We start from the raw sequence: 14019 nt of genomic DNA on the forward strand, positions 1-14019 counted from the left end.
TAAAATGGCAGTGAAAGTTTCAGGGTGAAAAGTTTCCATCAACTAGTCCCACTATGCGCCCTACTTCTCACATCTACCTTCCTTATCTAAGCCCTGGTCTCAGTTGTCAGACCCAAACAAGTCCTCCAACACCAGCCTACTGAGCCTGGTAACTAAAAGCCCCCCAAATCTGTTTAAATAACTGGCTGGACTTTCAGGTCTTCCCAACATCTGCACCTTCTCATCTGAAGCCTCTCACTGAAACACCGGCTGCCTCCTGCCGCCTTCCATCTTGAGGTAGATTCCATACTCCCTTTATTCTGTCACACCTCCATTTTTCTGCAAGGTCCCTGGCCAACACAGCTCTTCTAGTCGTCACTCACCCAGTCCAACCCTTGCTTTTACATTTTCTTAAATCTAAGTTTAACTCAGAAGCCTTTCACAACTACTTAAATGACATCACCTATGATTTTTATCATCATTCCTCCATCTGCGTGGACTGCAAGTATTAAAGAAACGCTGTATTTCTTTAATACATAATTCGATACTAACACATGGATGAGACTAAGCTTCTCGTCCCTAAGTCATCATGTCCAGTGTCATTTTTAAGCAGAGAGGTCACTGAGATGTCCATGGCAATGATGGCGAACAGATCTTTACTAACCATTCCTCCTGTTTTTCCTACAATTAGAAGACCATTTACATACATTAAAATGTCCCACAAATGTGTATCTGGTGTTTTTTCTTCCTGTCCTGTACTTGTTCTGGATTCAATCAGCAGACATTTACCAAATGTGCGTCTGGTGAAGATATTAAAGAATGAAGGTTGGCACAGAACTGCCAGTGACCCAGTGTTTCATGTGAATGACAGAGGCACGATTATGCGACAACCTCACCATTTTATTTTGAGCTAAATCCTCTTCGACATGACAATAGGACGGGCTCCACTACTGCCTCCTTTCACAACTTGGACGTTGCTGTTCCCACCAAGTATATCAAAGAGAGGTCCTTTCTCATATTTATGTATAAACAGGTACCAGTTTTGATTTTATTTCATCATATTAACACACGACACATCAACATGAGAAATACACAATTTAACCATTCAACAGCTTGCCTTACTCCAAAAGAACACTATGTTCATATTAAACATTTATACAGTCTTTCCACCTAATTTGACAAATATCCTGAACCCTTTTCCAGCATTTCTCACATAGAAGTCGAGTTTTGCTTTGAAATCACCATTGTGTATCATCCTAGTAGACTCGGCCTCCCCCACGATTCCACGCCGAAGAGAACCAGCCACCATGCGCCCCGCAGGTGCCCGGGCAGCGAGGGCTTGCCTGAGGCCGCCCTCCAGCAGGGTCTGGATTACAAGAGCTGGTGACCTGACGTTCCCGATCAAGGACCAAAGGTTGTAGTGTATGACTACAGCGCAGTCCCAGGAAGGAAGGGGACCACAGCCCAGGGAAACCCCGAATGGTGGAGGGCAAATGTCTGCCCAAACAGCCTAAACAAAGTCCCCCTACCCTCCTGAAACATATTGGACATTGGCGCTACTGCTTTCATTTCTTAAAAATGTTCAAGAGTTGTGACCAAACTCTGAAAGCACTGAGCTGTCACACATTTGGTGTGTGTATACATCACACATCAGAAATTACTGTGTGAAACCTTGAGAATGTCTGATTACATCCAAAACTTCAATGTACACAGAAAAACTAATTCAGATCATTTAACAGAACTTTTTCCATACGGTAACAATGCACATTCCCTATGCAGTTTACTCTCTGCCTTCATCTTAAACCCATGTCATAGCACGTTATCTGTGCGTAACCAGTTCTTACATGAAGCTGATAATCGTCCTGATCAAGTCAGGTCTGAATCATGCCATTCCATGCTGGTTTTAGCAGTCACCATAGGAAATAGTAAGTCACAACCTAGTCAAAGGACTGTTCATTTCTCAAACACAAAAACCTGAGATATGAGTTGGCGACTAGCTACCCTTACAGTAAAGAACAATAACTCCCCTCCTCCCCCCCAAAGCTGCTGATGTGAATTTGTGATTTAAGGCTTCAAAAGAGGACCATCCTGTGGTTGACAAAACCCAAGCCAGGACGTTTAGAAGCAGGTATGTACTGTCACTTGTGTATTTGTTCTGATCGCCTCCTATTTTCAGCTGCCAGGACTGATTCCATACAGTGATTGTAGGTCAAGGACTGAGAGGCCACCTTGGTCCTGCTGTTTTGTTATGTCCCTTCTACTAAAAAAAAAAAAAAAAAAAAAAAATGCTGCGGCTATTTTCTAAGCATAGGTTGGCTGTGGCTTTCCACTCTGCTCACGACGACACAAAATCCAACCCCCTTCTCACCATCCTATACTATTTCATTCCGAACATTCCTTCCTTACTGAAGCCTCTCTCAGCCTGATTAGTAAATCTGAAAGTCTGTAATTAGGAAATTATAGAAATACCACCCTCATCACATGCTAAGGGGGAAAACCACTGAGAAATAAGTTTCCTGCTTCTCTTCAGAAATTTTACAAACTTCTTTAATCTTGTCATAGTTTTCCTCTCTCTTGGTCGTTTCCTATAAAAGTCTACCTTACTGTTACACTTTTACAAAACATATCTGCAATGAAACGGAAATGGGAAACATCTACTTTGGCTGAGAACTTGAAGGTGCTGCTACTCTGCTACCAACCCAAATAAACTCACATCTGGCTTTCAACCAAGTTCATCTTTATTTAAAGGATTAGCAATCCCATTTGAACAACTGTTTGATTTATAGAGGCTAGACCTGTTTAGCCTCCCAATCATTATGCTGCCAGATTCGTGGCTGTTACACTGAATCCTAGATGGTTTCCCTTCTTCATAAATCTGAGAAGAAGCAATCAACTACCTCCATCCAGGCGCAACTGGTAATTTGTGCATAGACAGTTTGAATTGGTCTGAAAAGTGTGACTAGTTACCCTCCTATTCACAATGCTGAGAAAACGGGCTACCAGACGTGGTAGTGGTAAAACCCCGACTTTCTGTCTGAGGTACTAGGTTTGCTCTAAAGTAGATCTCGGCAAGGCCCCTAATGGTCTGAACAGGAGAATGATGCTTGAATCGCTCGACTGTCCGGTGAGCTTGGATTTGTGCATCAGCTTTGGAGGTGATCATTTCCCTTGGATTTACCATTAGGTTCCATCCCTAGTAGGGTCTACCCCCCCACCCCCCCCACAGGCTGGCTCAGTCTCCGCGCTAAGGTGCATACAGAAGGACGGGACGAAGACTAGCATTGGAGATCGCTGTAGCACAACATGAGGACGGTAGGGGATTTCTGTCCTCCAACACCAAATAAAACTTGATTTAGTAAGAACGAGGGGATGTGCAACTCATTGCATAAAACTGTTTTAGCTGTCTAGGGGGAAATCTAGCATCTGCCCTTCCACTTCTGTTGAAAGACATATTGGCTGCTCTCTCAAATGCAGATGTTGAAAACAATTGTGTTGATCCACCTTTTGCTTTTACACCATAGCTCCATTTTCCAAAAATATATATGTATGTACATATATATATTTCAGATTTACAGGGAATATTTTTTTGTGAACGAGAAAAACTGTCAACAGAAGTCCCACGTGTCTTTCTTCTCAGGAGACCTCAATGATCTCCATGCTGCCTGAAAAGCTAGACTGGCTGCCCACTTTCCCCAGTTCTTCCCGTGACCTGTTCTCTGACATGATGCTCTCTCCAAATTCCATCTGGCAGCTTCTGCGTTTAAACTGCTTTTCAAAGGGGCTCTCTTCATGCCAGCTCCGCCGAGAGTCAGCTCGGTCACTTGGTTTCTGCCGCCTGCGCACGGAATAGAGTTGGTCGCTACACGTGGGCAGCTGGCTGCAGCTGTAGGCGGAGTAAGTGGCATTGCCTCCGTAGATGGCTGAGGCGGAATAGAAGTGAGAGGACTCCGTGGCAAAGTACCAGCTGTTGGTCAAGGAAGGGGTGGAGGTCTGGGGAGCCAAGATGTCCGAGTGCCAGCCCTTGAGCCCCAGGCCAGCGGCAGACTTTGCAAGGTGCTGCTGGCTGCCAGAAAGGCCAAAAAGGAAGTTGGTACGGAAGTTGTCCTCCATGCTCCCACTTCGATGCAGGGGCGACAAGAGGGACCTCTGGCTGGCACCACTGGTGCTGCTTCTTCCTGGATGGAACCGCTTGCTCTGGCTGTCTGTGGGCCGAGGAGCCTGAGGCTTCTTAGGGATATTGGCTTCCTCCTGGTCTGGGCTGGTTTCGGGAGTCTGCTCCGATACTTCCTCAACTGGAGAGAACTGGCATAGCTTATTGGGCCCATCCAGAGTCGTGGAAGGTTTGTAGTAATCCAGGGCCTCTTCTGATGAGGAGAAACCATGCAAAGATGCGGCCATACTGGCTGAGTACGAAACGGACTTGATGTCCAGGGAGAAGGAACGCTTGAGCTTATTGCTGTCTTCCAGCTTGTCTGAGGACAGGTGGAGCCCGTTGAGTGCCTGTTCCAGGGGACTGTCCTCTAACAGTGATGGCTGTACGCTGGGCACACTGGCAGGGTACACAGGCCTCTGCCCTGCTGCTTCTGAGGTAGCAGAGTTGGCACAGGGTGGACTGAGGGACACGTCGCTTTTCTGTCCACCCTCTGAGACTGCAGGGGCAGGTTCGTTTGGCTTCTCCAGGTGCAGCAGCTTGAGTTTGCTCTTTGGCCCTGATGCTCCAGTCTGGTTCTTAATCTTCTTCTCATAGTCCAGGAGTTGGCCCAGAAAATTGAAGTTTGGGGATATAGTAGGTCTTTTTTCTTTCACAAATCTATAAAGAGAGGGGGGGGGGAACTTGAATTTTACAACTACAGTTTATCTTAAGTAAATAAATGAGACAGGGATTAGACACGCCCTCCCAAATAGCTTTGGAAGATAATTGTTTTAATCAGGCGACATCTTAAGGTAGAGATCAGAAAGGCCTCTGCTTTATAGCGTGTACTTGGTGCATGCTAGGAAGGGGGGGTGGGTACCAGGTCCCCAAAAGCTCCAGTTTTAGCCTCCTTATTTTCAAGGACCCAAAGCTTCTAATGCAACTGATAAGAGATGGTTCCTTCCTCACCACCAGGGACTCCCCCGCTGGTCCCAATATCATGCCTCTCAACGTCCCCTACATCACTTCCTCAAGACAGTTCAGTTTTCGTTAATGAACCAGAAGAGAGGGTATCAGCCTGAACATCAAAGCCCACTCTTCTGAGTGCCCTGTCTTTGTACTCTCACGATAGCATAACCACCTACATACACAGTGGGCTCTGTGTGCCTAGAACATGCGAACACGTTAAATCGAGTTAACCGAGTATTATCTCGGTTCAGTCCTCAGAACCGTGCTACGTCATGTGGGTGTAATGATCCCCATCATACAAGTACATGAAGTCCTTGAGGGACTTGCCCAAAATCACACAGCCACTACGTGATGGCGATGGGATGCAAAACCAGATCTCAGGTTCATTATTGTCACCACCATGTTAACGAAGATTCATCAAGGGATCAAAACTAGTAATAAATAGCTTTTATGTTTCATTGTGGCAATAAAGACTCTTAAGAGAGAGCAGATAAATTCTTTAGAGGCCCCAACCCCTCATGGACACTCCTCAGAGGAGATGCAGGCATGAGAAAACTACGCTGAAAGATTATATTTTAATAAGAAAAGAAAAAAAACTCCTTGGAAATCGAGTAGCCTAAAGTAAATTAACAAAGCCAGAAACACTTGGCTCAACTGTAACAAGTATAAACATAGGGTGCTCATAAGACTTCGTACATGATATATGGGTACCTTTTCTTCTGGTTTTTACACGGCACACGAGGACCTTAAGGAGAAAAGCCTGAATGGAGGATGAGGGAGATAGTACAAACGGAGGACCCATCTGCTCCGTCTCCTTCTTCAAATGGAAGCTGTTCAGGCAGCTCGTTTCTTTTTTCCAAATTTTCTAATTTGGAAAAAAAAAGCCCAAAACCAGGCTGGCTCCATGCACCTATAGTTACCGATTTCCTAATCACATGAAAACTACCCACCTCTATCCAACAAGACACAGAGGACTCAGATTCTCTAATCACTAAACAAAACCCCCAGTCCTTAGTGCTATGCTCTTGTCACTTGTCTGTCCTCTGGTTTGGGGTGGGAGGGTCTAGTCAAAATTAAACACTGCAAAATCTGTGCAACTCTACAATATAGGAAATTTTACTTAATAAATAATTATTAGGTTTTATACTTGCACGTATTAGGCTTTTTACTCACAGTGAAAGAGACACAAAGTTTGAAGCAGAATAGAAATTCTATGAGTATTCTCTTGGAGCTCTTTTTCTTACATGTAAATTAGAACAAGTGATAACTTCCTCAATTAGAGAAAGATACAGATTCATGTAACAGGAGAGAGATCTGTTTGGATTTGCTGTTCCTTAAACTAAAGTACAGCTGACGATGAATCTGACACATGTTAAGGTAGAATTAATGCTGAATTACAAAAATGCATTCTCCTCCAGTCTTTGAAAGACCATTTAAAAATCCAGTCAACTGTAAAGAATGTAACTAACATAATCATGATCTGCTTCAATTTGGTTACCCACCCTCCGAACTCTTCATGTTCCGGGTCAAATGAAAAGCCAATCAGACAGGACACGTCCTTGTCCTCACCTGTAAGCTTCATCTAAGGACATGTCCATCCTCTTCATGATGTAGGCAATCGCGATGGTGGCAGAGCGAGAGATTCCGGCCAGACAGTGCACCAGGACACAGCCGTTGGAGGCCTTCGCTTTCTCTGCAGGAATCAAATTCAAGGAGGGTCACGGATAACAGCTTTGTTCAGCAACGACACCTTGCTTGCATTTATCTACTCAGTGTCTTTCATCTGACAACTCAAAGTAATACATCTCATCTACTTACAGGTAGTTCCTTTCAATATTCTTTTAAGGAAGTAAGGGAAGATCATTTCCCCACCATTTACCTATAGGACAATGAAGGTCCAAACGTGTTAATAAGCCATCTGTCCCTAACTCAGGATGCCTGACTCTTACTCAAGGACTTTTCACCATGTCTTTTTCACATTATTTATTATTTTAATAACATTCCCTGAGTATAAATCCTACATGATCATCACATGATTCTACTTGTTTAATGTAGAAAATTTCAGAAATGCAGAAATGTATATAGAAAATATCCAAAATCTTATGATTTAGCTAACATTTTGTTTACCCATGTTATCTGACACTTCAACTTTTTTCTAATTCTATAAGCAATATTAAATTTTTTTCCAATTTTGAGATATAACTGACATAACACTGTATTACTTTTAGTTGCACCACATAATAATTTGATATATGTGAGATAATTAAATTTAAAAATTTTTTTCATTTCAAACATATGTGACATACTTTACTATTTACACAGCAGAGAGGCAGGGAGGGGGAGAGACTTAATCACAAGGGTATCACATCACATCACATCACATCACAAGTGGCCAGGCCAAACTACTTGTAACATGTCGACTCACAGAACCTACAGTTTCCCTGTTTTTCTGTAGACTTTTCTGTATGTCATAAAGTGACTCAACTTTATTTGCTCAATTTAAGAAGAAAACCATGTATAAACTATAAATGAGGTTTAGCAGGTCTCTTTAGTGAGGACCAAGGGAATGTTATCCCTTCCTTGATATGCAGGAGTTACCCTCTGATTACAGCCTATTAATTCCCCATAACATGGTAGAAGGATTTATGGACACTCTGTTAGAACCAGAACCAAGGAAATTCAACAAACAGCACTGCCATCATCTCCCACTGTCGCGGAGCTTTAAAAGCTTTCTTGTGGGAGTGGAAGAAGCCATCCCACACAGCCTGGAAGCAACTAAAATCACCAATACTTTGACTACCTCAGTTCTAAACGATTACATGTGTGCTTACCATGAGCTCCTACCACGGAGCTAAAGTCTTCCCTTTTCCTTCTTGTTTTGGCTGACACTACCAAAAGTTTACCAAACCTTATATTAATATTCTTATAATTAACAGATATCCAGGGCATCTGAGTTTGGCAGCTGAATAATACAAGGCTACTCCAATTTCACCATCTGTTATAAATATTACAAATTTCTAATGTATATGATTAATTATTCATTATGTACTAACCACCAAAAGCTTTTGGATAGTATATGAACAATCAGGCAGCTTCCCTTTAGATATAGAAATCAAATGCAATAAAGCAAACGAATACAAAGCAGCACTGAAACAAGTAAGTACTATACATAATGTTATATAAACCCACATTCATAAAGCCCCATGCCTTCCTGGGCCTACACAGTCTCTCAGGTACACTGTCTTTAGCCTATACTACTAAGTACTTCCCTTTTCACCTTGGCTGCTAAGAAGCTCAAAGCTAAACATTTCACTCAATTTCAATAAGTAACTGTAATTCAGATTTTATTGTACCTTGCCTAGCCTCTTACTTGGTCCTTTTGTCCCATTTTAATGTGTATGTGTGTGAATACATGTACTTTTGATCTCAATATCTTACTGTAAGCTTCAAATTCTTATTAAAAGTAGGCTGTGTTTAAAATTTTTTTAGTACTGACAATATTCTCTCATTAATTGAAAAAATTATCACAAAATGAGACTGTAAGGACCTAGAAGGGTCTTGCTTCTAACATTCCCCTTACAGGGTTTAACCCTGGTCACACAGTATGCATCTAGTAAATACTGGCTGGCTGGCTGATACATATTTTAAAAAGCAATCTTTTTTATAAAAACATTTAGAAAGGGGTGGAAGGAAATAAAAAGCGATGATAACAGATGTGTTAGGATGTTGAGGTTATAAGGTTCCTTTTCACTGTTTTCCCAATTTTCTGCATTTTACTTACACTGTTCTTCCAATTTTGGCTCTTTTGATGATGTATTTTAAAAATCTAATTAAAAAGTGATTATACTGGAGTGGGGTTCATTAGAACATATTTCTTGGCAGAAATGAGTATTAAACTGAGTCTTAAAGCAAAGGAAGTAATACACACAGACCTGACAGAGAGAAAGGAAATGTGTGCAAGAAAACTCTGGTGACGAAGTGCTCAGAACATAGTCTGCCTTGGCTGGCGCTCATGCACTGTGCAGGAAGTAACCGGAGAGAAGTAACCCATAGGTGGGGAGCAGGTGCCAGAGGGTCTGGGCATTTTATGCTGAGGACTCGTAGGCAATTAAGGAGCCTCTGCAGTTTCCTGAGTAAGGGGCAAGAAAGCACTGATGGTGAAAACTGGAAATAAAAAATGAAGCAGGTTACCACCACAGTAATCCAGGGATAAAATCTAGGTTTTAAAAGGGTGAGAAGGGCCGGCCCAGTGGCTCAGGAGGTTGGAGCTCCGTCCTCCTAACTCCGAAGGCTACCGGTTCGATTCCCACATGGGCCAGTGGGCTCTCAACCACAAGGTTGCCAGTTCAACATCTCAAGTCCCAGAGGGGATGGTGGGCTGCGCCCCCTGCAACTAAAATTGAACATGGCACCTTGAGCTGAGCTGCCTCCCGAATAGCTCAGTTGGTTGGAGCACAGGCTCTCAACCACAAGGTTGCTGGTTCGACTCCCGCAAGGGATGGTGGGCTGCACCCCCTGCAACTAGCAACGGCAACTGGACCTGGAGCTGAGCTGCGCCCTCCACAACTAAGACTGAAAGGACAACAACTTGACTTGGAAAAAGTGCTGGAAGTACACACTGTTCCCCAATAAAGTCCTGTTCCCCTTCCCCAATAAAATCTTAAAAAAAAAAAAAAAAGGTGAGAGAATAACAGATGTAAAGGGTTAGGAGAAGCCAGTGAGGATGAGAACTTCCAAAGGCTAAAAAAGAGGAGGTAATAACTGAGTTTACTGAGTTTACAGAATACAGTTTTAAGAAGGAGAAAAAAACCAAACTTCTCGGATAATAATTTTTTAAACAGCTACTATTTATTAAGAGCTAATTATGAGCCAGGCACTTGGCAAGATATCCTACATACATTATCGATTTCAATCCTTACAATATTCCTATGAGGTAGATACATTCTTCAGTTTCCAGATCAAGAAAATGAGGAACAAAGACGTTTTAAGTACCTTAACCCCAAATCACCTAACTAATAAACCAAGAGAGGCTGGACTCAAATACAGCTTAACTCTGAATAGATGCTCTTAATTCCCTCCCTCCCTGTACTGCCTATGAGCTTGGGGCGGGTGAGGTGGGGCAGGAGCCCGTATAAGCAGCCAGCTGGGACTGGGGGCACCTCATGAGAGTCCCATAGCACAGCAGGCAAAGCGTCCTTACTGCTGCCTACATTAACCAAAAATAAAGATCAAACTCCATGAAAACTTGAGTGTTCTCAATGAACTGAGAAGCTTACTGAAATTTAATCAAAATAATAAAAAAGAAAAGATACCCTGTAAGTTCCTAAGTCCTGGTATGAGGGTGCGCCTGCAAATTACATACTTCGCCGTGATTGGCCATGGCTGAAAATGCCCCGGGAAGAGAAGGCTAGCAACTATAGCGAACAGGGCTGCATCCCAAAGGTGGGCTGGAGACTTTGCCCTGAATTACTGGATGGGACGAGGATGGTAACCCTAGTAAATAGGGCCAAGCTAGTGAAATACTGTAAGTAAAAATATTTTCAGATATTACAAATAAATTATGATAATGTGTTTGTGTATGTGTACTTAAACTTGGAACACAGTAAAGTTCCTTTGGAGTGAATTGAAGGATGGTCCCAATATCTCCCGTGAAAGAAAATAAGTTGGGGGCAAAGGTATTCATATTCTCTCTGTTCTATTAACCCTCCAAAAGCTTAGACATTGTCATGACTTGTTGAAATCAATTTCCTTTAAATAAATTCTCAAGTTGCACTTTTAGCTGAAATTAGAGCCAAACTGTCTCTGAATTGATGTGACAAGAAATGAGATCATTAATTATAATTATTATCTTTTAAAGAGGCAAAAACTAAATAATATGCTGAATATTTCCTCGAAGTACAATGGGTGGGATTAATTTGGGGAGTTTTGCTTGTGATTATTTTAATGCAAATTAAGCCATTTAGGTTCAGACGCTTCACAGATGAATCCTAATAAAAGATGACAACTCTTGGCAATCTAGAATCTTAAAAAAAAAGAACTGTTTTCAGAATTACCCAAAGTTCCCAAAGCATTATCTCAAAAATTTCTCTCATAGATGAAGGTATATATAGTGAGGCTTAATTTACATAATTTCCCTTTTTAAAAGGAACCAGTTCCTTTTTATAAATTACAGTAACCAATTCAGAGTATTTCATTATGGATTAGAGTTGCTCAAATTTATGTGTCTTTGAGGGGAAAAAACAACAACAAAAACTGCTATGGAACATCAACAGTCAACTTGTGATGCGGCTCAGGAGCCAGTAGCCGTGTTGCTCTTCTGTTCACCGCTCTCCACTGGAAGCACATTGCAAATTCTGTCGCCCACTCACTACCAGCAGACCTGATCCTGCGGCACCAGAATGGCACAGCAGCCCCTGAAGCCAGGAGTCGGGTCGGGGCATGGGGGGCATAGGACTGATATTCTGGTACCGATCAGATCCTGTCACAACCAAGGCCAAGGAAAGGAGCAAGAGTATGTGTGTGTGTTGGAATTTTATTAGATCCAATACTATTTGAAATGATTGGCACATGGACGGAGGCTTAGAAATCTTGTGACACAAAGACTTTAAATGTATATAATGGGATTTGTTTTCACAGGATTTGACTTTTCTCTGGGGAAAACCAGCAAGGCAAAAACAGTTTAAGGAATGTCACCAAAGTTTCCAAGTCTTTCACAGGATTTGAAAAAGTAGGTAAGAAATTTAACCCCAAAAGTTTAACTGATTTTCAAATGCTTGCAAATACATAATCACAGATCCCATCAGGCTTAACCTTGGTAGTGTCAAGTTAGCTAGACTGTCACAAGGCCAGTCCCTTAGGGAAAGCGAGGCACACATACATCACCTTGGCTACTAAATGAGATAAACAGCATCATGTGTTGTTTTCAGATGTTTGGAATCTCTGAAGTAGGCTCCTTTTCTCTAAAGAAACAGAAAGGGGACAGACGGAGGGGGTATACCTATACATGAGACTATAACCCAAAGGACTTGGAATAGGACTTGAGCTACTTACCAATGAAATCTACAGATTTGTCCAACCACGGCAAAATTTTCTCACAGAAGCTATCATTCACAGGTACTCGCAGGAAGTGCGACTCGGGGATGAAGTCTGGCTTTGGGCAGGTATTGCTGGCGTTTAACACATAACCAATCCCATTCTGTTGCATCAGCTCCTGTGGAGGGAAAGAGCAATTAAAATGACTAATAACATACTAGCACAATCATTTGAAAGAGTCAAGTTTAATGTAATGATAAAAATTACTAGTTTCCTTGAAATAATCAGTTTGTTCAAATACTGAAATCCAAAAACCTAGCACAATGACATTTAGAGACAAGTTAAAAATAGAAATTTTCAAGGGCAAAAAAGGCTGTTTGAGATAGTATGCTTGAAGATCACATATCATTACTATAGTCAACCCTCTATTAACTTCACTACCAGAGAGAGAAGTGGAACAAAGAATAAAAAATAAAACGACAGTTTCTATGACTTTAGAACATATGTACACACGACAAGAATATTTTCTTCCCAAACTGAACATGCTGGTTGTTCTCTAAGATACAGTTCTAGGCAGTCTTCACACTCTTCTGTTTTTAAAGGCTGAGTCTATTTCCAAGGCTTCAATTATCAACTCTATATCCTGATGATTAAATTATATATATATCCTCTTCGATTTCTAACCCAAATTTTCAGCTACCTCCTGGGTCTCTATGCATGTTCCACAGGCCTTTCAAACTCAAAATGTCAGAGGCTCAACACATTACGGGTATCTCTCTCCGACTCTGCCCTAAATTCCTGTTTCCTCTCTGCAATGCAAAATTGCTTCATGGTAATGACATCCACCCAGACACTTGAGCTAGAAAACAGGACTGTTACATTTCTCACGACCCCCACATACAAATAGTTGCCAAATCCTTTTGGTATCACCTTTCCCATTTATCCTCTTCTTTCTATTCCCAACCATTGCTGTTCAGTGGTCAGCCCTCAGGACAACATAAAAGCCACCACCACCACCACCAGGGAGCTCGTGAAGTTTGCAGTGTTTTCCTCTCCAAACCATAGACTGAACAAAAACTAGTAATCTTTCTTGTAATTAGCATGGGATAAGTGCTTTAATCCCCTTTTAATTTCATCACATCTCACCGCCTGCACCTGTCGCATACAACCTCCAAATCCCCCAACATCATGTATGCCCACGGTTCTGTGCTTACCAGGCCCCGTCCTACTCGTCCTACTTTGTTTAAATTAACATTCCCACTGATGCATAATCACCATGACCTTCCAAAGTACTTTCTTTGTTCATATTGTTAGTAAAGCACCTAGTACACTGTGTTATAGTCAGGAGAAAATTCTGTCTCTCCTACTAACTAGTAAAGTCATGAGATCTTGGACTGATTCTTGCTTGTTTTTCTACCTTCATAGCTTCATTCAACAAGCATTTGTTCAAATGACACCCCGTCTGCCATTTTCCAGACCAGCCTATACAACCTCGCTTCATTTAGTCATCCATTGTCATCTCTCAGAAAATGTTCTAAGCCTGAAGTACCGCGTTTCCCCAAAATAAGACCAGGTCTTATATTAATTTTTACTCCAAAAGACGCATTAGGGCTTATGTTCAAGGGATGTCATCCTGAAAAATCATGCTAGAGCTTATTTTCCAGTTAGGTGTTATTTTCGCGGAAACACGGTAATTCTCTTCTAAGCAACTCTGGTCACTTCTTCCTTTTCTTGGAATGCTACCTCCTCCACAAGTCTTTTCCAACTACCTTAAAGAAAGTTGGTAATTTTCTTCCTATTTCACCCCTCTGAAATAATCCAATTCCGTAATCCCTTCATTTACCACATTTAGCACAATAAACGTATTTTATTTCATATAAAAGGTAGACTTAATAAATCCAGATCAA

General features: G+C 41.8%; 1 protein-coding gene across 4 annotated transcripts in view; it reads right to left on the bottom strand.

The window, feature by feature from the left end:
* Positions 1–860: 860 nt before the first annotated feature.
* The window catches only part of DUSP16 (dual specificity phosphatase 16), a 94749-nt gene continuing 81590 nt past the window's right edge, over positions 861–14019 (bottom strand). For all 4 annotated transcript variants that reach the window (XM_081059830.1, XM_081059828.1, XM_081059831.1 and 1 more), the window contains 3 exons: positions 12131–12290; positions 6650–6773; positions 861–4789 (listed from right to left, as the gene is read on the bottom strand). In XM_081059830.1, the coding sequence (XP_080915956.1) occupies positions 3613–4789; positions 6650–6773; positions 12131–12290 (1461 nt within the window). In that variant the 3' untranslated portion in view covers positions 861–3612. The remainder of the gene's footprint in view (positions 4790–6649; positions 6774–12130; positions 12291–14019) is intronic.

The sequence above is a fragment of the Rhinolophus hipposideros genome, assembly GCF_964194185.1.
Source record: "Rhinolophus hipposideros genome assembly, chromosome: 9".
Classification (NCBI taxonomy): Eukaryota; Metazoa; Chordata; class Mammalia; order Chiroptera; family Rhinolophidae; genus Rhinolophus; species Rhinolophus hipposideros.